Source organism: Podarcis bocagei (assembly GCF_964188305.1).
Source record: "Podarcis bocagei genome assembly, chromosome: 6".
NCBI classification, from domain to species: Eukaryota; Metazoa; Chordata; class Lepidosauria; order Squamata; family Lacertidae; genus Podarcis; species Podarcis bocagei.
The window spans coordinates 29,737,238-29,759,960 of NC_138130.1; the positions used below are offsets into that span (position 1 = coordinate 29,737,238).

Consider the following 22,723-nt stretch of genomic DNA (forward strand, 5'->3'; position numbering starts at 1 on the left):
GCTCCCTTGGCCAATAAAGCGAGATGAGCGCCGCAACCCCGAGTCGGCCACGACTGGACCTAATGGTCAAGGGTCCCTTTACCTTTACCTTTACATACCACAAACTCTTCTGCAGGACACAAAACTTGCTTTACAAGTGTCTTCATCAGCAAACTATTTTGAAATCCCTTGAAAGTTCAAAGTCCTTTATTCAGTTATGCATACCTAAGTCCCAAGGAAGTCTATGCCAGCCCTACCATTAGGCAAAATGAGGCAACCGCCTCAGGCGGCAGAAGCTGAGAGGCAGTAGCCATAGCCCTCCTGCCTGTCCTTCCTAAGCTGCTCTGCCATTCTCCTCCATTGGAGGGCATGCTTGTGTGTGCTATGTGCAACACGTCTTGCCCCCTTCCAACTAGCCTGCCACCTCGGGTTCAAAGGAGGACATTATCCCATCACCATTGCTGAAGTAAGATTCAAGGACCAGTTCAGCCAGCTTCTGCATGTGGAAGTATGGTTTTATTTGCCCACACAGCTCAGCAGAAAACTAGAAGACTAAATCCCTAAAAGATTCCTATCAAGGGAACAGTAATCAGATGGGGCTTTCTTTTCTTGAATTTTGTATTTTAAAAAAAAGATGCTACTACTTCAGTAGACAAACAGAGGGAGGCAAAAAGAAAATGAGAAGGAAGAAAAATGCAGAAGAGAGCAAATGCAAAGAAAGGAACTTGATCGTTTTTATACACCTAAGCTTTCACAAACTGCCATTGTTTCAAAGCAGGAGAAATATATATATATATATATATATATATATATATATATATATATATATATATATATATATATATATATATATATATATATAAATGTCCAGTAGCACCTTAGAGACCAACTAAGTTTGTTCTTGGTATGAGCTTTCGTGTGCATGCACACTTCTTCAGATAGCTGAAGGGACATTGCACATATTCCATTTGGCTCCAAGTTGTTGTTTTCCATAAAAATTCCTTTCCAGAGATACTATCAGGATTATGTGAGGTAATTTCCTGCAAAGGAAAGTTGTTGAATTTTCAGTGCTAAACGAACAATTAATATTACTCTTTTGCTCGAGAGTCACTGGGCGGTTCTGATAGTGACAGATTCTGTGTTTCAGGGCTTGCATTTGCTTTATTTGGGGGGGGGAGTGTGCCATTAAAATACTCTTTAATGAATATCCCCTTTGGTGGGTTGGTTGGTTTGTTATAATAAGGAATAATAAACGAACTTTTCTTAAAAACTGGGGGGGCAGATCATTAAGGGTATGCAAGTATGTGTGCTGGGAGCAGTATACAAAATCCTGCAACTAGCTGAACTTAACTGCAATTGTTTTAAATTGTTTGAAGTTCTGTAAGTGAAGCTTTTGAACCCTATATTTGGACTGGATAATATTTATTTCAAAGAAGACTCCGTTTCTATTCACCCAACTGCGATATTAATAACCTCAGTAGCCCTGACCCAGTGGCGTAGCGTGGGGGGTACAGGGGGGCCGGCCTCACCGGGCGCAACATCTGGGGGGGGGGTGCTCGCACTCGCAGCTCTCTGCCCCTACCTGGCTCACTCACTTTCTCTCACTGCAGTGCTGGCTGTGCGAATCCGAGCCGCTGGGTCGCCGCCCACTGTGGAGGGGGTGGGTGCCAGGCGTGCGGTGCGGAGAGAGAGCGAGGGACTATCTGGGGGAGGGACAGTGCAGCGGCCACCCAGCACAGCGCTGAGCGCAGGAGAGAACCACACCAGCCCAGCCTAGGCAGCAGCAAGAAGAAGCTGGCAGCGGCGGCAGGTTAGGGGTTAGGGGGCGCAAATTACTTGCTTTGCCCCAGGTTAGGGGGCTCAAATTACTTGTCTTGCCCCGGGTGCTGACAACCCACGCTACGCCACTGCCCTGACCTAGTTCTTACTTTGCATTGTCTGAGTAAATTCTCCTCCATTTCTCTTAGTAAGCTCTTTACTAAGCCTCCTTTGTGCCTTGGGATTTCTACAGGATCTGTCCTACAAGGACCGGCACTGGCACGAAACTTGCTTCCACTGCTTCCAGTGCAAGAACTCGCTGGTGGACAAACCTTTCGCAGCAAAAGAAGAACATCTTCTCTGCACAGAATGCTACTCCAATGAATACTCCTCCAAGTGTAGCGAGTGCAAGAAGACCATCATGCCAGGTTAGGACTTGGTCCGCTTTCAGGACGGGGATGGGAGTGTCTTTCGGGGACCGAATTCAAGACCAATGCGAGGCTCTTCCACAATCTCATTTCTGTAAGCCAGGGTGATGGGGCAGGAGGAGATACTCAAGGGCTTGTGCTTCTAACATTTTAAAAATGCAGGAGATAGATCTTGATAATGAAATCCCTGAATCTTGGCTGGTTGTGCCTCATTATATCAGTTTGTTGCTATTGCTTAAGTCTGTGAAGTAGATAATGCCCTACATTGATTGCAGAGGAATACTGGAACCAACCCAAAGACCCGTCACTTTTTTTTAAAAAAATAAAGGTTTCATAAATTTTAATATAAATGAAAAAGCTTACCTGGAGGCAAGACGTATTCTCCATACTTTGAAAATTAAGTACATAATTATTATTTTTAAGCAGCAGGGGTTTTTTCCCTGGCTTTCTGACTTTTAACTGGGGCTATCAGAAGGCATGCAGTTTATCTGCTTTTATAAGAAAATCAGAAAAGGCACTCTCTCAACCCCTGGAAGCTGAGCATGCTTCATGCTCAGGTTTCACTGCCCCCAAACTAGCAGCCTCCCAACATCCTGAATCGTGGATTCAAAGCCCAATTAAACGTGGTATGATTTTACTTGCTGAATAGAATGCAATAGCTTGGCTGATACGGGTGTTTTTGCTGGCAGAGTCTGATGGCTGTGCTGAAAATAGAAGGCAGGGGAAAACCAGTTTTTTTATGAGTCAGGAAGTCGATGTGTAATCAGCAGATGATCACTAGTAAAAAAAAAACAAAACCTTTTTGAATTGCCTCTTGTGTCGCTTATCCTCAAATTAATTTTTATGCTTGATTAGCCATGACATTAAAATTAGAGAGGTTTGGGTTACAAGAGAGGAAAGCAGAAACCACAACTATGCAGCTACATTCAAAGCAGATGACCAAAATCCGCTGCAATTTTGCATTAGCTACAGGTCTCTCCCCACAACCACCACCGCCAACCCTGCTATCTATAATGGCAAAAGTCCTAGGTGGTGTGTTAAAGCGCTTGCAGAGATTACAGAGGCTTGATTCAAGGCTTAAATGAAACCACACATTTGGGAGTTGCAAGGGGGGGGGGACAAGTGTTTGGCCAAAAGCATACCCCCAGAGTTCACAAAAGGTGCCCTTTATCATCTGGGAATTATCTGCAAGGACTCTGGTTTTCATGTTTTAAATGGCTGCTAGCATTTGCTTTTGAAACGGAACCTGCATGACATGATTCGGGACGAGGAAAAGGAAACACCTTTAGCAGGCGGGTGTCAGGCTTTGGGGAATCAGGTTCCCTCCCCCGGTGGCAGCAAATAAACAGATAAAAGAAGAGTTCTTACCAATTAGTTTATTCAACAATCAAAGGGAGAGACAAAAGAATGTGTCTCTCTCTAGAAATGGTGTTGATCCAAGAAAAGTCCCACCCCCTCCAGTGTGCCAGTGTGTTGTAGTGATTAAGAGCGGTAGACTCGTAATCTGGTGAACCGGGTTCGATTCCCTGCTCCTCCACATGCAGCTGCTGGGTGACCTTGGGCTAGTCACGCTTCTCTGAAGTCTCTCAGCCCCACTCACCTCACAGAGTGTTTGTTGTGGGGGAGGAAGGGAAAGGAGAATGTTAGCTGCTTTGAGACTCCTTTGGGTAGTGATAAAGAGGGATATCAAACCCAAACTCTTCTTCTTCTCTCCGTCTCTACTATTCTGCGTCACCGCTACGTTGGCTAATATGAGCTTTCTGCCGCTGAGCTTTCTCTTCTGCTACCCTCAATGCCTGCCTTGTCTTAGGATGGGGAGGGGGGTCAGGAATGCTTTCAAAGGACACTGCGCCTGTCAGCTGTCTCTCCCCTGGTGTTTCCTCTTCCTGCTGTTCCTCTTCCAGTATTTCCCAGCTTCTATTCTCTGCAGCCTCTGAACTATGACCTTCTGCAAACCACTGTTCTAAATCTATGCTGTCCTCCTGTCCTTGGGAAGGTTTAGGAGAAGGGGCGGCGGCCCCCACCATTCCTCCTCAGTCCAGTCCCTGGCAGCAGGGCTGGCCCTACCACTGGGCAAAGTGAGGCAGCAGATATTGAGGGGTGGGGGTTGGCAGGCCCTCTCAAAGGTCTGGAGAGACCCAGGGCACTTCCAGCTTTTGAGACCCCAGCCAAAAATAAAAAAGATGACACACACAGAAAAAAAGCATTAAAAATGTGAGGGTTTTTAAAAAATATATAATCAGCTGAGGACACATGTATCACAGACTAATCTTGTACCATCAGAACTGTTCTGCACAGAGTCCGGCAACGATAAAAGGACCGTGGTAGCCAGTGCTATTTTTATAGAAAAGGTAGCCAGTGCTATTTTTATAGAAAAAGAGGTGCCAGAACTCACCATGAACTTCTCCCTTGTTCTTCTAAAATGGTGCCCACCTGAGAGGTGCCAGAACTGAGTTCTGGCAAGTTCCGTCTGAAAAAAAAAAGCCATGGTGGTAGCCCTGCTGAACTGAGGTCATCCTCCAATCCTACCATCAGAAATCACTGGAATCAATGTTTTTAAGCCCATATATTTAAACAGGTCTACTCTGAGCATGAGTAACTCTAGATATCGCCTCGTATAATTAAACAGAACAGAAATTACGAAAATAATTGTACACACAAATCCATCCAGATGCAGCTTCATAGTGCGTGTCTGCACAGTGTGCTTACAGCATGCAATGCAATGTAATAAATATAATAGTGGAAATGAATGAAACACGACCCCTTTCTGCATAGGAAAGGCAGATGCTACAGGCTCTGGATTTTCCAGTGTGGTATATTAAATGCGGTAGTATAATAGCTCTTGCTGGCATGTACAATGTGCGCTGACAAGCGCATCGTAGGTGGGCAGATGTTGTTGCTATCTCTGATCTAAGCAGGTTGCAGTGGTCCAAACAGAATGCGATAAAATTATACCCTCGTAGTAGGAATGGAATAAGAACTGAAAACATCTCAGCAGTACTTCAAAGATGGGAACTTGTGAAGCCACCCAGCTCTTTCATTCCTTCAGGGATCGACACTTTAGATCTCAACTCTACCTAATTCTTTTTTTTTTTTAATAAAAAAAAATCACAAAAGCACTAAACGTAGCATAATTATAGCTTTATTAATATAGCACATTAATAAACTGATAAGATGTGAAAAGCCATTTAAAATGTCATAGAGCAAGATAATAATCTGTTAACACATTTGCTACATTGCTTTTATGCCAATTAGAGCTCACTTAATAATTTTTTTAAGTCTCTTTCAATGTAGCGCTTACTCTAAGAGGGACAAATTCTCTCATCTGATAAATGATGTTAATATCACTGAAAGCTGCTTGCAAATCATACAGAGGTAATAGCACTTTGCCTTTAAACTGCCGCCCAACAATAATGTGGTTGATTTAACTAGGATGCCCTTCAACATTGGCTTTTCAAAGACCCCACGAGGTGTGCTTGAAATATTTACCGTAAATGCAAAAATTCCTCTTTCGTTTTGGCTGGGCTTCTTCTGCTCTGGTTTCTTTTCAGAGAGGGAATGAATCGGAAGTGGTTTTAGGGTGGCTCAACCAAGTGCTGTCATGGTGGGCGCCATGATACAGGGGACACACACAAAAATGCTGTGCTGGATTTTAGCATTGCATAGGACACCACTGAAGTTTGAGAGCCCAAAGTCGACCACTGAATGAATGAGCATGTGCTCACATTAGGGGAATCCATATGTGGAAATGAGATGTCTCCTGTATTTGTGAGAAAAATTCAGAACATGGTCTCTTTCAGACAGCCCATTCATTGAACATGGTAGTTCCATTGCACTCAGAAACCCGGGGTGTGTGTGGCTTGAGCGAGGACATTCTCTGTAGCAATTTCTAAGCTGTGGATTTTCCACCCAAGGAGCATTTGACACCTTTATTGTGTCTTTCATCATCTGCTGAAGATTCCCCACTGACCTCTTTTTGACACCCAAGATATATTTTAGAACACATTCTGTGCTCTTGGTTGTCATCTGCTTTTACTGTTTTTTAATATTGCATTTTTTTATCGTTGTAACCCTTTCCACAAAGCTTGCGAACAAATATTCCAGGTTACACATTCCCAACTGGTTTGACTTACTCTAGCAAGTCTCTTTTTACAGCCAGGGTCAAAATGGGTGGTGTTTTTGTTGTTTGTTTGTTTGGTTGGTTGGGTTTTTTTGTTTTTGTTTTTTTGGAAGGGCTGGTGTGCTGGTCCGGAGGGTTAACCGTGTGGCGAGGTCCGAGTCCAGTCCGAGGTCGAGGGTGTGGTATGGAGGCTGTCCGTCAAAGCTGAAGCGGGGTCCAAGGCAGGGAGTCGGGTGAGGTCAGGAACTCTGGCAGGAGAGCAGGACAGGGTGCAGGCAGGAACAGGCTACCAACAATATTGCTCCCGCAACCTGGGACTGGGGCTGGCTGGCTTTATCTGCTCTAAGGCATAGGGCAGCCCTGGTCCACAAGTGACTCACCTCTCCTGGCCTGGAGGCAAGCACTCCTCCTGTGGGAACTTAGTTCCCTCCGCCTCTCTGCCCTGAGCCTCTGCAGCTCAGGAGAGGCTGGAGGGTTACCGGACCCTGAGGCAACCTCAGTTTCCTCTGATGGGGCTGAGAGTGGAGCACCTGCAGGCAATGGGTCCTCCATCACCTCAGGAGCCAGAGCAGACTCAGCTGGTGCCTGCACCTGAGGATCCAGCACAGGTGAGGACCCTTCAGGCTCATGCCAGGCCCGGCTCAGATGGTTCTGGAGGCGGGGAATCCTGTGCAGGCTGGGATTCCTCAGGTTCAGCCTCCGAGTCCGAATCCCAGGCCATCACAGCTGGGTTAATTCAGTCCTACACCCAAACTCAAAACTGTCTAAGGCAGAAAATGGGCTGGAAAAATGCTGAAGACAGTAGGAAAACAGAAGTACCTGTAGAGGAAAAATTGGTTTTAAGCATTTGTAACGGAGCCTAGAAAGTCAGAGAGGCAAAAGAGGGTTAGGTAATCATTAGCCAATAATCAGAAAAGAGAAGATACAAATATAAGATGCAATAAGTGCATGTTGTATTTGGATCAGAATGTAACCAGGAAGGAGCTACAGAGTTCAGACCTTGTTTGGGGGGAATGGCCATCTCCAGTTGCCCTGTGCTAGAGCTGCATGGTGAGGTTTTCCACTTAGGTGAGGGCAGTCTCTTCAGTACTTGGAAATTTTCTCAGCAGCTTTAAGAGATTGACTTCTCCTCAGTTCTCGAGAGAAGCACCAAAGGACCAGTCTCATTGGCGTCTTGGTATTTTGCATCAACATGGTCATGAAGGTGCCAAATTCCACTTTGCACAACCCAAAAAAGCTAGAATCTATCTCCAGTGCTGAGAGGTGGGACTGATGCCAGCCCCCAGAAAGGGAACAACGGGAAAGGATGGAAGGAAATCAAAACTAGGAGAAAGGAGTGTTTCACCCCGAGCAAAGGCCACTAGTAAATGTTGATGAAAGGCCACAAAGCCCCACAACCTGAATTGTTTTCATAATCTATTGAGAGAGTCACTCGAAAAGGGGCTCTTCATGCAGCCCTCCTGCACATCTTAAACATCAGAATGGATCTGAGGAGTGTAATAGCTGCAGGAATTTATACTTTTGCTGCTCCCACAGAAACCCAAGTTTCTGCTAAAAGTGTGTCCGGCTTCTCCTCATATGCTAACTGGAAAATGGAACACGGTTTCTACTTACCTTTTCCCTACACAGCAGCTTGAAAGCCAAGGTAGAAATCTCATGCTGTGGTCTCCTCCTAGGTACCCGCAAGATGGAATATAAAGGAAACAGCTGGCATGAGACCTGCTTTATCTGCCATCGGTGCCAACAGCCAATCGGAACAAAGAGTTTCATTCCCAAAGACAGTCAAAATTTCTGCGTGCCCTGCTACGAAAAGCAGTTTGCTATGCAGTGTGTCCAGTGCAAGAAGGTATTGTTTATTGCTTCGTGCAAATGACTATTAAACCGAAAGCGACACACACACACACACACACACACACACACACACACTTGTCTGCTTTAGTTCGAAGCAAAACTGCAATCCAGTTATGCATATACTTTTGCTCCAACACGTTCCAGAGCATTGAACTATATCAGGCTGTGCAATGCTTTGAAGTCATGCGTATTTTGGCTTACCTAAAAGACAGAAAGACACGGGAACAAAGAAGGTTGTCAGGGGCTTCGCAGAAAAGGTGTGAGGGGTTAAGCATGAGACTAGTTCTGCTACCTATTGCTTAAAAGATTTGCAAGGTGAATGGAAATGGGGCACAAAATCAATAGGAATTCCTTTTTTCTTTTCTTTTTCATTCCCATTTTTCTTTTCATTTCACAGCCAATTACTACAGGAGGAATTACTTACCGGGAGCAGCCATGGCACAAGGAGTGTTTTGTGTGCACTGGGTGCAAAAAACAGCTCTCTGGGCAACGCTTTACTTCCCGGGATGAGTTTGCCTATTGTTTGAACTGCTACTGCAGCCTCTATGCCAAGAAGTGTGCAGGATGCACCAATCCAATCAGTGGTAAGTATCGTGTTACCGTTTTCCTTTGCAGACAGAAAAAAGCACCTCAAAAATAGCATCAATCAGTTCAGAATAAAGTTCATTCGTTCATTTTATTTATTTGCTGCTTTTCCTGGAGGGCCACAGGTTTCTCATCTCTGATCTAGGGACTGACAGGAATCTAGAATTCTGCATGCAGACTCAGCTGTGACAAAGTCATGTCAATGATGTGTTTAAATGCAACTTTCCCACATGTTTAAGTCCAAGGAAGTTTATTCACAACTGGAAACGATGTGGGAATCTGACCCAAATGACCTTACAGAAGGTGTTCTTGTGTTTTCTTCTTAAATACTTGTTTTGCCTTTTCAGGACTTGGAGGAACCAAGTACATCTCCTTTGAGGAACGCCAGTGGCACAACGATTGCTTCAACTGCAAGAAGTGCTCCCTGTCGTTGGTGGGCCGCGGTTTCCTCACAGAGAGGGATGACATCCTGTGTCCTGAGTGTGGGAAGGACATTTAAAATGTGAAAAGAATAAAACCACCACCATCAGCTCTCACAAGTGCATATATTTTCTCAAATAAGCAATGACAGCTGTGGGTTTTGACCAGAAGTGAAAAAAGTGTTTGGGTTTCCCCCCCTGCAATACATAGTCATCAGGATTTTTTTTCTTTTTCTTTTTCTTTTTCTAGGTTGTAGAAATGCTTTAGAGAAGGGAAAGACAAAAGGGTGGGGAGGTGGTTTTGACATTGACTGCTAGGCAATACATTTATGAATCGAGTCCAGTTCAAATACGGAGTTGTGAGTTGCTCAGATATTTAGAGGATAAAAGCTACCAGTGAAGATGGCTGATTATTATCTCCAGGTTTAGAGACAGTGTGAACTCTGACTGCCAGGTGCTGGAGAACACAACAGGAAGTGTGGTATTGAGATAGCGTTGCCATAAGCCTGGAATTTTCCAGACATAGCCAGCATTCATCCCCCTTAAGCAGCGTCCAGGCGGAAATTGCTTAAATGTCCAGGAAAATCTGGACACATGGCAGCCCATGTTGGTAGTGTAGATTTAATTTAAAAAATAGCTCAAAAACGCATTTTTTGTTGTTGTTGAGATTTCATGGGGGGGGGAAACTCAACAACTTTGCCAAAAAGAGCAGAGCTCAACAGCTTCTGTGTCTGGATTTTCACTTTTTGAAATATGGCAACCCTAATTTAGCTCATACCCTGCTTGTGGACTTCCCATAATAATCTGCTTGGCTACCACACAACACAGGGTGCTGATGTAGCTGGGCCTTTGCTTTGATTCAACAGGGCTGTTACATTCTTAGCAATGCAAATTTCTCTTCAAAAGATGTATGTAGTTTAAAACTGATAACATATTCGACTTGGGGATTCTGGAAAGATTACAGGAGCTACTGTTTGGTATTGATAGATCAAGTATCAATGTTCATCATGTCCAAGTAGGTGATAATTTGAAAGTAGGGTATGTTGGTTCAATCAGTGATAGAAAGTTAGATAGAAAGTTTTGGGTTATGCCTTAAAATAAGGGTTTTGAGGCTACAATTCTATGCATACTTTCACTGGAATTACTCCCATTAAACTGATTGGGACGTTCTTCGACATAAATGTACACAGGAACAGACTGCATGAGGTTTAAATTGATGTGAATCCGCAACACATTATTGCATGATACTGCAAGGCCATTTTGCAAAGTACATTTTTCGTTTTTAGTACTCGTTTTGAAATTCCATTGCACCTTGTATTTTATGAAGTAATAAACGTATTTCTAATGAAGTCTGCTGTATTTTGGTGAAGTTGACATCTTAAAGACTTAACTTTCAATAAATGTTAGCATTTGAGGTAAGGCGTGGATAAACTCCTTTTATTTAAAAAGGATGGATCCATATGAACAACAAAACAAAACCCCAAATCTCGGTGAGGCCATTAAAAAACAGAAGCATTACATGTTCAGAAAGTAACAGCCCAATCACTGGCTGCTACTGGTACAAACAGAAAATTGCCCTTATTTTCTGAAATATTAGGCAATCATGGAAATTAAGAGCAGCTACATTCCTGTTCCAGGTATTTCCAGTAGTGTAGCTGCAGTGCTTGTACAATATTGCTCCTGTGTCTGCTGTTCATCATACTTTCGCAATCAGTAACTTCAGGCGCTGATCAAAACAGATTCTGAAATCATAAATAAGCAAGAGGCAGATGAGATCGCAGCTTCCTCAGATTTATACTGTTATGCATAACTATTAGTAGGGCTTGAGAAGGCTTTATCTTCCTAGCTTAAGGATAAGGTAACTAGGAGTCAGCTCCTGCTACTGCAGTACATTCATTTTCACTTTGTGTCCAATTATATTAGGTAGATAGTTTGTCCGCTTTACGAAAACATGGGGTTCGTTTTATCTCAGCTCTGGAAAACAGGTCCGAAGAAAATGTATACAGTGGATGCTTGGGTTGCGAACATGATCTGTGCGGGAAGCACGTTTGCAACCCGCAGCACTGCGTCTGCGCATGCGTTGGTCGCAATTCGGCGTTTCTGTGCATGCGCAAAGCTCGATTTAGGATTTATGTGCATGCGCGAGCACCGAAACCCGGAAGTAACCCTTTCTGGTACTTCCGGGTTCGGCATGTTGCGCAACCCAAAAATGTGCAACCTGAAGCGTCTGTAACCCGAGGTATGACTGTATATGGACCAGTGACAGAATATTTTCTGCTTTTCACACAGTCAGGATATTAATTCAGATTTAAGATCTCTCAAACAATATAGGGAAAACATCTCAAAAAGTGTGCAGGGCATAATTATTTATAATGTTAGTATTTTCAGGCAAATTATAATTTTGGGGAAGAATTATGTAAATCCATTTCTTGGCATATGCTGTTTCTTTTCTACAATAAAAACATAAGCTCTCCAGCGATTAATGCAGATTTAAAATCCATATATACTCTTAAGAGAAGACCATAAAAGCTTGATCTCTCTCCCCAAGCCAAATATTAAACTTTGACCCAGCAGTTCTGTCTGTATTTCTACCAGTCATGAGAGCTGCTCATCACATATACTGCTGCTGTATACACACAGTTGCTGCTGAGGAATTCAAGGCAGGCTCTAGAACAAAACAAATAATGAAAAGGAAACCCCAAATCAATCTTGATCTTCTTTTTTTTTCTATTTCCCAGATGGAAGCATACATAACATTATTTAACAACTTTCTTTTCCCCAGAGGGAATCTTTTTCTACCAGGAATACATACCGTTAATCCCGATCTCTCTTAACCTCACCCACCCAAGAGATTATTCCAATTGTTATCTTTATACGGAGCCTGACAACCGAAGTTCCCTTACTATGACCAATCTATAGCTCTTTTTAAAAGTGTCAAGGCAAGAGCACCAAGCAAACGTGTGTAGGATTGCACTGTTACCTTTAAGTAGTTATATAGCCATTTATACATTAATGAGGTTGAGAATTTAGAAGCAAATCTTCAGGACACTGACAACCTGATAATCTGATAAGCTAATGTTTAGATCACTGTCATAATCCATTTACAATCGATTCCCCTATTGGCCAAACTACTTTGTGTCAAAGACCATATTCACATTAGCCTTCGTTGGTATTTGTTGCCCTCTCTCACATGCTCCTGTGCAGAACCCAGGTCAATTCTGGGAAGCAGCACGATCGTTGCCATTCATGAAGTTGCTGGAATGTATATACTTAACCTCTTGCATAGGTTCTAAGACAGAGATCAGCAAACTTTTTCAGCAGGGGGCTGGTCCACTGTCCCTCAGAACTTGTGGTGGGCCGGACTATATTTTTTGGGGGGAAATGAACAAATTCCTATGCCCCACAAATAACCCAGAGATGCATTTTAAGTAATAGCACACATTCTACTCATCTAAAAACACCAGGCAAATAACCCAGAGATGCATTTTAAATAAAAGGACACGTTCTACTCAAGTAAAAACATGCTGATTCCTGGACTGTCCGCGGGCCGGATTTAGAAGGCAATTGGGCTGGATCTGGCTCCTGCGCCTTAGTGTGTCTACCCATGTTCTAAGATAACATAGTAAAATTCTGTACCAATGGCTCAGAGAGAAGAAGAGTTGATATCCCGCCTTTCACTTCCCTTCAGGAGTCTCAAAGCGCTAACATTCTCCTTTCCCTTCCTCCCCCACAACAAACACTCTGTGAGGTGAGTGAGGCTGAGAGACTTCAGAGAAGTGTGACTGGCCCAAGGTCACCCAGCAGCTGCATGTGGAGGAGCGGAGACGCGAACCTGGTTCCCCAGATTACGAGTCTACAGCTCCTACTGCAGAGGAATGTAATGTGATGCTTGCTATGCAGTGTGCCACAATATATGTCATGGCCTCTGCATGAAAGGTACCATGAGATGAAACCTTTTTATACTTGTCCAAAAATACAAAGTTCATCTTACTGACTCCAAGAGCGCTGCTCCTGCAGCTTTCTTTGATGGTATGAATCGGTAGCAGCTGCTTTTTGCATTTCATCAAACATGGTAATGAATGGATGTTGTTGGTGGCAACCATGTGTCTTGGGTATTGACAAGGTTTACGATGTGCAGCCCACTAACTCAGTCTCTGTTTAGAATGGTATCAAGCAAATCATCTTAAAATGCTTGAAAATCTCTCATTGCTGTATCAGAAAAGGCAACACAGGGGCAAAGAAATGATCTTCTGAACAAGTACTTGGGGTTGCGAATACTGCTTTCTCCTCACCATCTTCATGACAGGGATATGAAAACCCACATCGTTTGTGCTTCATTTGGCTGGCTGCAGGACAGATATGCGCTGGGATCTGTGGGAATGATCCCATTGACTTAAAAGTGAAAAGCAATTTTTTTTACTTCAGTGGTACCTCAGGTTAAGTACTTAATTCGTTCCGGAGGTCCGTTCTTAACCTGAAACTGCTCTTAACCTGAAGCACCACTTTAGCCCGATTTCTGTTCTTATCCTGAAGCAAAGTTCTTAACCTGAAGCACTATTTCTGGGTTAGCAGAGCGTGTAACCTGAAGCGTATGTAACCCAAGGTACCACTGTACTTCCATGTTCACTACCCATTTCGTCTTCGGTGCAGCCGACTTTTGAAAAAGATCTCTTCAAACAGGGTGTTGGAGCATGGGGAAGACAGCGAGGACCTGCTTATTTTGAACGCATCCTGCAAAGATTGAGGACAATGCGCCACACCAAAACCAGTTTTGCAGTACTGAGAATGTGTGGCTCTGCAGATCAAATATGCCGTTAAAGAATAATGTAGCCAAGCCAAAAATCAAGTACGGGCACACACCCACACCCCTGATCGACTCACCTGTGACCACATATATGCAAGGCACTGAGAAATAATTTAATAATTCAATCAAACCCGGACATGGCAGGAAAATGCTGGAGTCCTCGTGGCTCATGAGGAGACCCTCCCTGGAGCCTGAAGAGGATGTCGGTGAGGGCAGAGGAAGCCCCAAAGGGACCTGAGGCACAGTGGGGCTTTGTTTAGGCTGCTCAGCCGCCCTGCCTAACACATCATGTACAGGGTAGGGCAGAGACAGAAGCCACTTACCTGTGTATCCTCCAGGCGGCCCAGAGCTTTGATTCTAGTTGTGGTTTATTTTGGGATCCAGTATTTTTAGTATGAATTGAAGAGAGAGCAGCAAAGACTGCACTTAAAGAGTGTTTAGAGAGGCCTCCCCACTTTACATGATTTCACTAACACGCAACACGCATGAGGGCCCAGAACGTAACCCCTGCATAAGTGAGGGGATGCTTGTATATAAAACAAATGGAGAACTCAAAGTTTTTAGATTTCTTTCCAACAACAAAATTGGGTTATATCTTTAGGACCCCAGGCTGTTAATTGCCTGATGTCCAAACAAGTGACTTATCGCAGCTCTGTCACTCGCTGGCTGAAACACTGATAGGCGGGATAGGCTGGCTCATTTCGCAGAAATTGCTTAGAATGGTTTCTTCTACACATTTCTTTTTTAAAGTGCTAGTGGGTTTTTTTTATGAAAGCTCAGAATCTGGGATCCCTGCCTGAGGGTGCCAATGAAGGCCTCTGCACACACCACGGCACCTATGGGTGCTGGGCTGGTGACCCCTGGACCAGTGTACAGTTCCCTCAAACCCTTTTGAAGACTGGGATAACAGGTGTTTGTCTCCAGAGATGGTCCACACAATTTAATACATCGTCAGTTTAAATCAATTTATTTAAATCAGGTGAGGCTACTAAAAAGACAGCTCAGATACAAAACACACAAAATTAAACTGTGCTGTACTAAAGTACAAAACTTGCACACGTGTTCAGGAAGAGGGAAACTCAAAATACACCTCAAACACACCATTCTTTCCAAATCTTTGATCATGATCTAGTGGAAGTCGTGCACCAACAATGCAGTTATAACCATGTCTACTCAGAAGTAAATACCACTAAGTCCATATTCTGTGGTAGGCATGTACAGGATGGCAGCCTGAATTTGACTGGACACTACTTTGTGTATGGTACGCAATTCTAACTATTATACCCAGCTAGGTTGAGTTTTACATCATATGAAAGAGGATCCATGTGGTTTCAAAGAAATCCACATTTATTCACAGATAGGAAATAGGCAAGACTTCTTCCTTCGCAAACCACAATTGCTTACTCTCCGTATAATTTATCCCTCTATTCAAACTGCCCCAATGAGTGGAGTGTTAGCTTTTCTCCAGAATTTTAGCAGGCATTTTGTAGGCAGGCAAGTTAAATCGACCACAAAGGTTCATGTATTTTATGAAAAAATACTTATGCATGTACTGTACAAAAGCATGGCGCTAGTTCATGCACTACTTTTCTCTCAAATACTCTCTGTATACAGTCTATCATGTGCTTCCATCTGCTCAAAAGACAACAGAAATTCATCTTCAATTGTAACAAAAACTTCAATTTGAAGCAAAGAAATTACACAGTTCAGTATTTTTCCTATGTCTGTAAGAGGTAACCATCTCATAACAAGGCTGGAAAAGACATCTAGACACTTGGTATCAGCACCTAAGAATTCAAGATATTTTTCTTGCCCTGCCAACAGAACTTTGTGCAAAAGCCACTATTACCATGGGAAGTCCAGTTGAACGGGGAAACATAGTCTTCCACACTGTCTAAATACACTTGTGTAGAGAACTGTATTTGCAAAAAAGAAAAGCAATACTGCTGTACAGTTGAACATGAATAGTTATAAATGCACACTGCTTTTCTCTTGCCAGGTCATGCAAAGGCTGAACTGCAGTACATGTGAGAATTCCAAAGGAGGGCTGGTAGAATAATTTTGTTCCACCAAAACCAACCATTAAAATGGGAAGTAAATGACTCAAAGTGCAATACAGAAAATATCCTTAAGGTGATGGGTGAGAATATGTTAACGTTATGAAAAATCCACCGCAATCTGCAACCCTGTTCAATATGACTCATCTGTTCTGAAATGGAGGCTAAATGTTATTTACATTTCCAGCGCCTCATTGGTTCATGGCCATTTCACATGCTGGATCTTCTTTTTTGATTCCGGAGATTTCAGACCGTTCTGAGGGAGAAAGATTTAAACGATGTTAAAATTGCCTGTCCTAAATCATTTAAACAAACCTCGTATATTATACTATAGAGTTTGGCTTCTGATGCCATCTTGTGGCTAAAATAAAAATATGGTCGTAATTAAACATAGAAAAGCAAGAACCAAAAGACCACCCAATTCCATTTCTAAAATGAGCATGAAAATGTTTAGATCAGGCTTGTGTTTAAGCACTTGCCCAATGACCTTTGGGAACAAGAAATGGCATGCAGAATAGTGAGTGGATCGGCAGAGCATAGAAACCCAGCAGGATCTGGGTTTCACCTAGCATAGAAATCAAGCCGGATCTTAACTTCAAAATCTATTCCTAACAGAACTCATATTCCTGAAAAATAGGCATTGTTGAAAGCCAAAGCCAAATGAAGCTTGCCACATTCCAAAATAATGACCCTCACATTTCAGACTGAGTCAGAGAATTATGTTACTGGCTGGCCATAATTTACACAGTAATGAGGATGAAGTAATTTAGAAAGGAACTCGTTTGTGCCCATCTTACAGTTCTTTAACAATAGTAAAGTTGTGTTAAGGTATAATATATGATAATATTCGAATAATTAGTGCACAGCATCCTAGTGACCTGCAGAAACTCAGAGATAACAAAATACTGCTATAGCTTTCACATTTATGCTACGAGACATGGCAACAACTACATCTGGTTAAAAGAAACAGATGTGGAATGACTTACGGATGCATCAGATTCTTCTTTCGGAGCAGCTCTCTTTAATTTCACAACAGTAGTTCCTGTTAAAGGCACCAATGGGGGTGACCTTTGACCAGGTGCCATATTGTTATCGACGATAATATTATTCTGCTTAGCTTCATGAATCCTGGATCCCACTTTAATGTCCGGTGAAAAGGTGGAGACAGACACACAAGCTGAAGAATTTGAAGGAACCGTCAGTCCCTTACAAGTAGTGCTGGCGCTTCTTGCTGTAAGGAGTTTTAGACTATCAATAGCCCCATTCTCAGTTTTCCTCACTTTTATGCTTGTACTCGTTGAGCTACCATCGAACACAATGAGAGGTCGTTTCCGTAGACTTTCCGCTGGAGCAGTGCTGAACAAAGAAATGGTAACATAGAAACAATATTAATTACTGCAGCACAGATGTAAATGAAACCACAGTCATTACAGATTTACACTATCCCAAACACAACTACTTGGAAGTGGGTCCTATTTATTTCAGTGGAACTTTTATCTGGGTTTGTGTTCAGATCAGCAGGTCAGGCGCTGAAATAGACTAGGAATTCATCTAGTGCGCTATGGCACTGCTGCTGCTTTTTTCTGATATTCATTTATTTCGCATTTAATTCACTTGAACAATCAGGAAAACATTAACACTTTTAAAAAATAAACGAACACTTTCAGAAAAATTAAGTCATACTCAGCCTATTTAAATCAGTGGACTTAAATGTTGGGTATCAGATAAATTAACAAAAAACATTTTTATTTCTGCTTCTTTAGCTTCAAACAATTTAGGACTTGTACAGTTCATCCCAAGTTTCTTTGCATCTTATAATTGTCTTCAACAAGGATGGGGAATCTGTGGCCCTCAGGATGTGATTGGACTACTGCTCACATTATCCCTGGCCATTGACCATGCTGGCTGGGACTGATGGGAATTGGGAGTCCAACGCCATCAGGAGAGCCACAGGTTTCACATCCCTGGTCTACATAAATGCTCCTTAACGCAGTGTTTCCCAACCGGTGTTCCGCGGCACACGAGTGTGCCGTGAGACATCGGCTGGTGTGCCGCGAGATGCCTGGAGGGAGGCGGGCGAGTCGGGCGGCGAGAGGCGGGGCGGCGGCGGCGAGGAGAGGCCGCGCCTCCTGCTGCTGCCTGGCGCTCCTCCTCGCAGCCGGCAGCGCTGCCTGGGCGCCTCCGCGCGACTCTGCCTCGCTGGGTTTGGTCTCCCAGCAGAGACGGGTCACACGCGCACCTCCCTCCCTCAGCCTGCGCGGAGGGAGAGCCAGAGAGAGGCATCGCTCCTGCGCGGCGGGAGAGGGAGCAGCCGGAGCGATGCCCCAAACGAGCTGAATTCCGAGCGAGGGACTGAGGGGGGAGGGAAAAAACTTTCACTTTCGTGCGTCCCTCCCGGCGTGACGCTGCGCGCTGACGTCACGGGGCGGGGCTTTAATGGTGGTGTGCCGCGAGATTTTTTTTCAGTAAACAGGTGTGCCGTTGCCCAAAAAAGTTTGGGAAACACTGCCTTAACGGTCCCATCACAACTACGTCCACCCAGAAAGAAGACCACCGATTTTAGTGGATTTTACTGCCAGTTAAGTGGGCATGTGATTGCAGCCTAAATAAACTGAATCTGCTAATAGGAACCAGTCTATTATGAATAGACCAACCCAAATTTATAGATGCATTATTTCCCATTTTGATTAAGAGTTGTGAATGAAGCAATAGTTGAGACACTTCGGAAGAAACACTCTATTTCTAGAAGCAAAAACAGGACACGTTTAAATAGTGGTTATTTATGGATACAGGTTACTGATGATTAGATTTTTTTTTTAAAAAACCCAGTGAAAATAACAAAATGCCCCAGCACACAGCTAAGCATAATTAAGTTTGATTGATTCAAACTAGAGTTCAATAGAGGAAGCCTTCAGGTTCTATTTTCCTGCCAGAAGAGCAATTAAGATATGATATACCTTATCTCCAAGTCATGGTTCAGAGTTGGGCAGCATACAATTTTGTGCTCAAGTCCCAGAATCCAGAAAAATCGATCCCTTGCTTTAGCACTAGTGTTGCTATCATTCACTACATTTGAGCACTGGGATAATGTTCTTTACTGCAAAAAAACTGTGCAAGGCTTGGGTTTTTTTGTTGTTTCCAGAGTGGAGCCGCTATCAGCTGATCAAAGCCCATCCTCAATGGGACCAGACCCATTTCCCCAATCTTCTGATTGGCAGGCAGGGCAAAGTTAACTCATATCAGCTTCTGTTTGAAACAAGAAGCCACAGCTGGGGAGATAGGACAGGTTTGCAAAATATAAATAAATGTGGTATCTCACACACATTTAACAAATTTATTTGGCAGATTTATTTAATAGCTAGATACTCTGTTCTGCATGAACTCCACTGAAAAGTACTTTCCAGTTCTTAATCTAATTTGCTCTCGCTCTGGATTTATCAGACTGCTGACTACGCGACTGCTTTCAATAATAATTCTCTACATCCCGCTGGCAGCCCCAATACCTATAAAAAATAAAAAGCCATTGTTGTACTTACTGAGCGAGGAGGAACAGGTCAAAAGAAACACGGAACTCCCTTCTGAATGGAAAATTTGCCAAAACCCAGTGGCAGAGCACATGCGTTGCATGATAAAAGGTTAAATCCCTTGCCAGGTAGGGCTGGCGAAAGCTATTGCCAGAAATCTAGCAGAGCCACTGCCAATACAGTACTGAGCTAGATGGATCAATCAATGGTTTTACTTGGTATAAGGAAGGAAGGATTTGCATTTGAATCCACAAACTAAGCAAAACAGAATTACCTTTTGACCTCATGCTTGAACACCTGCTGACCTCTCTTCTTTTCCATCAACTTTCCCCATCTAGTTTTTGGTAACTCACGTTGAGGCAATGGTATGACATGCTGAACATAGAGATCAGTAAGGCCATCTTTACTGATCTTCACTTCATCTTCAACTGGGATGTTCTTCTGTTGCGGAGTAATAAAAAAACATTCATTATGACTGCAAATGTTCTCTGGATAACAAGTGTACATAATACAGTACACTTAAAAATCACATCACTTGTAATAAACTTGGTAATCTTCATTATAACAGTTAGAAATGCATAGAAATTTGCTGGACCCTGCAAAGGATGTGCAGTTCACCTCACTTCAGGAAGCAAAATAGAGTTGGGGGTGGAAACAACAGCTTCCCTCAGCCTGAAGACTCTGAGTGCCCCACAAATTCAAGGTGGGGAGTCTGTGGCCCTCAAAATGTTGCTGGACTCCAGCTTCCATCAAATCCAACCAGCATGGTCAGGGATGAAGCAAGCTGGAGTTCAGCAATATCTGAAGGGCCAGTTTCCCTTGTACACCCATACACTTTTGTAATATTATAGCTGCCAGATTGAGACTGCTGACCTAAACTACTTATCTAGAAGTAGGCTTGTTCCTTCTTTTACTGGCCCTGCTTCTGTGCCTTTAATGAGAGTCCAACATGCAGAAATTTAGCAGATGGGCCTTTTGCCCTCTCAGTCTGAATATAGCGTAGTGTTTTACCTGCTTAATGTCCTCATATTATGCTGCTGTTAAAGCCATAAAAAGGGAGCACCGCTAATAGACCTATCACTGTGTGGGCAAGTAACACCAGCCTCTTTACTCAGTGCAGAGCAACCATCATGAATTGGAGCAAACATGTCAGCATAGATGTTGCTGAAAAACAAAGGATGTCTTCAAATGTCAAGTGTGAGTACAACAATGGTCGTAGACAGGAACATCTGTCAGGGAGATATTGCAAAGTACTTTTTCGGGGGGGGGGGGCTAATATTCAGCCATTGCTGGGTTGGCTGTGTGTGTGCATGTTTTGTAGTGGTATTTTCGTATGTTCTGGAGAAACTTTGTGATGGCACTGTTCCCTGAAAAGTGAGTTTAAAAAATCTTCAAAATAAAACCACAAGCTTCTGTAAAGAGGAGACTAAGAGGAGATATGATGGTTCCCTTCAAATATGGGGAGGATGGGGCAAGCTTGTTTTCTCCTGCTCAACTTACAAGAAAGAAGATTCTGACTAAACATCAGGAAGAACTTTCTGACGGTAAGTGCTGTTTGACAATGGAATGGACTCTCACAAGAGGTGGTGGACTCTCCTTCCTTGGAGGTTTCAAAGCAGCAGTTAGATGGCCATCTGTCACGTATAATCTAGTTGAGATTCCTGCATTGCAGGGGGTTGGACTAGATGACCCACGGGGTTCCTTCCAACACTGTGACTTTGCATAGTCTTAAACATGCATAGGAATAATTGCAGGGCAGGAGCTGCTACAAGGGCTTCCAAGGCACCTAGCGTTGCCGGTTTTTCTCCCCCCTCCCTGGGCTCTGCTCTTGCGCTTTTATCAGCAGACATTTTTCAGGTGTGAACAGACTATGCTCCAAGTCAGGAATAAAACTTCCTCAGAAGATTCTTCCACATCTAGCAGGTACTAAAAGGCAGGTGGGTTTCCTTTGGGTTAAACTGGCAGACCCTCAAAATGTCCTTATTTTCCAGGGACAGTCCTGGATTTAGAAAAGCTGTCCCAGTTTCTGATTTGATCCCGGAATGTCCTGCTTTTCCTTAGGACGTCCCTATTTTTATCGGAGAAACATTGGAGGGTATGGAGTTATGTGACCCCTGAGCCAAGGAGTTAAGTAACTATACAACCTTCAGAAGACATCTGAAGGCAGCCCTGTATAGGGAAGTTTTTTAAAAAAATGTTTAATGTCTTATTGTGTTTTTATATACGTTGGACGCTGCCCAGAGTGGCTGGGGCAACCCAGGCTGACAGAGTATGAATAAATTATTATTATTATTATTTGAATCGTTATTATTATTTGCAGTGTTGTTGCTATTATTGTTACTATTGTTGTTAGTTGAACTATTATATTTGTTATTATTAGAATTACATTCATTATTATTTTTTGAATCATCATCAATATTACAGTATTATTATTGAACAGGACGTCTCTATTTTCATCGGAGAAAGGTTGGAGGGTATGAACTGGCAACCCGAGATCCGGCCCGGCTTTAAGAGCCCGGCGCTCCGCAGTCTTTCAGGTGAGGCGGTTTAACGGTTCCCTCCCTCCCTCGCCCCGCCCCCTTTCAACCGACGTGCCCCCCGCCCCCCTTACCTGCTCCAGCGTCAGCAGGAGGAATTCCTGCGAGAGCAGCTCCGGGTGCAGCAAGAGGTCCGAGTCCGCCCGCGCGCCGCTGCCTCCCTCCCCCGCAGAGCGCTCTCGGGACCCGAGCGCCGCCATCTTTCCGAACGCGAACCTGATTGGCCGCCTGAGCGTTCCTCCTGCTCAGAGGAACCTTCTTTCCGGTTACCCAGAATTCCTGCGCGTGCAACGACGCCGAAGAGATAAGAGAGGGAGGAAAGTGAAGAGAGGGCAATCTACGCTGAGTTTCCGGGCACCGCTTGGGAAAGCGGTTTAAAAGAAGGGCTCCACAAAACTCCCACTGCGGCCACAGCAAGCGCTGCAAACCTTACACCAGTTTGACTTCAGTTTGCAGGCGGACTCCTCCCTTGTCTCCCGAGATAAAGGGATACCAACCCAGGAGGGGAAGGCTGCATCGATCGGAAGTGGAGGCTGTGTATCACTCTATATTTTCCTTTATCTTATTTTTTTTGGGGGGGACAAGGTAGATGACGTAACACCCTGGAGCTGCACGCATAGAAATGACGCAAAGGAGGCGGAGCCAGGGCCACGAAGGCAGC

At 43.7% G+C, this 22,723-nt stretch overlaps 2 protein-coding genes across 5 annotated transcripts in view; one reads left to right on the top strand and one right to left on the bottom strand.

Annotated features, from left to right (window-relative positions):
- Window positions 1–10,489, top strand: part of FHL2 (four and a half LIM domains 2) — a 35,113-nt gene extending 24,624 nt beyond the window's left edge. For all 3 annotated transcript variants that reach the window (XM_081198617.1, XM_081198618.1, XM_081198619.1), the window contains exons 3-6: window positions 1,991–2,165; window positions 7,962–8,131; window positions 8,534–8,720; window positions 9,069–10,489. In XM_081198617.1, coding sequence (XP_081054743.1) covers window positions 1,991–2,165; window positions 7,962–8,131; window positions 8,534–8,720; window positions 9,069–9,220 — 684 coding nt within the window. In that variant the 3' untranslated portion in view covers window positions 9,221–10,489. The remainder of the gene's footprint in view (window positions 1–1,990; window positions 2,166–7,961; window positions 8,132–8,533; window positions 8,721–9,068) is intronic.
- Window positions 10,490–16,096: 5,607 nt separating this feature from the next.
- LOC308589412 (ashwin) lies at window positions 16,097–22,321 on the bottom strand. 2 transcript variants are annotated; one of them, XM_081198651.1, is made up of 4 exons: window positions 22,137–22,321; window positions 19,800–19,966; window positions 16,988–17,357; window positions 16,097–16,257 (listed from the first exon to the last, which is right to left on the bottom strand). In XM_081198651.1, the coding sequence occupies exons 1-4, from the start codon at window positions 22,260–22,262 to the stop codon at window positions 16,201–16,203; spliced, it is 720 nt and encodes a 239-aa protein (XP_081054777.1). In that variant the 5' UTR covers window positions 22,263–22,321; the 3' UTR covers window positions 16,097–16,200. The 2 variants fall into 2 exon arrangements, with proteins under 2 accessions (XP_081054777.1, XP_081054778.1); XM_081198652.1 differs by lacking the exon at window positions 22,137–22,321 and adding an exon at window positions 21,912–22,067.
- Window positions 22,322–22,723: the final 402 nt, after the last annotated feature.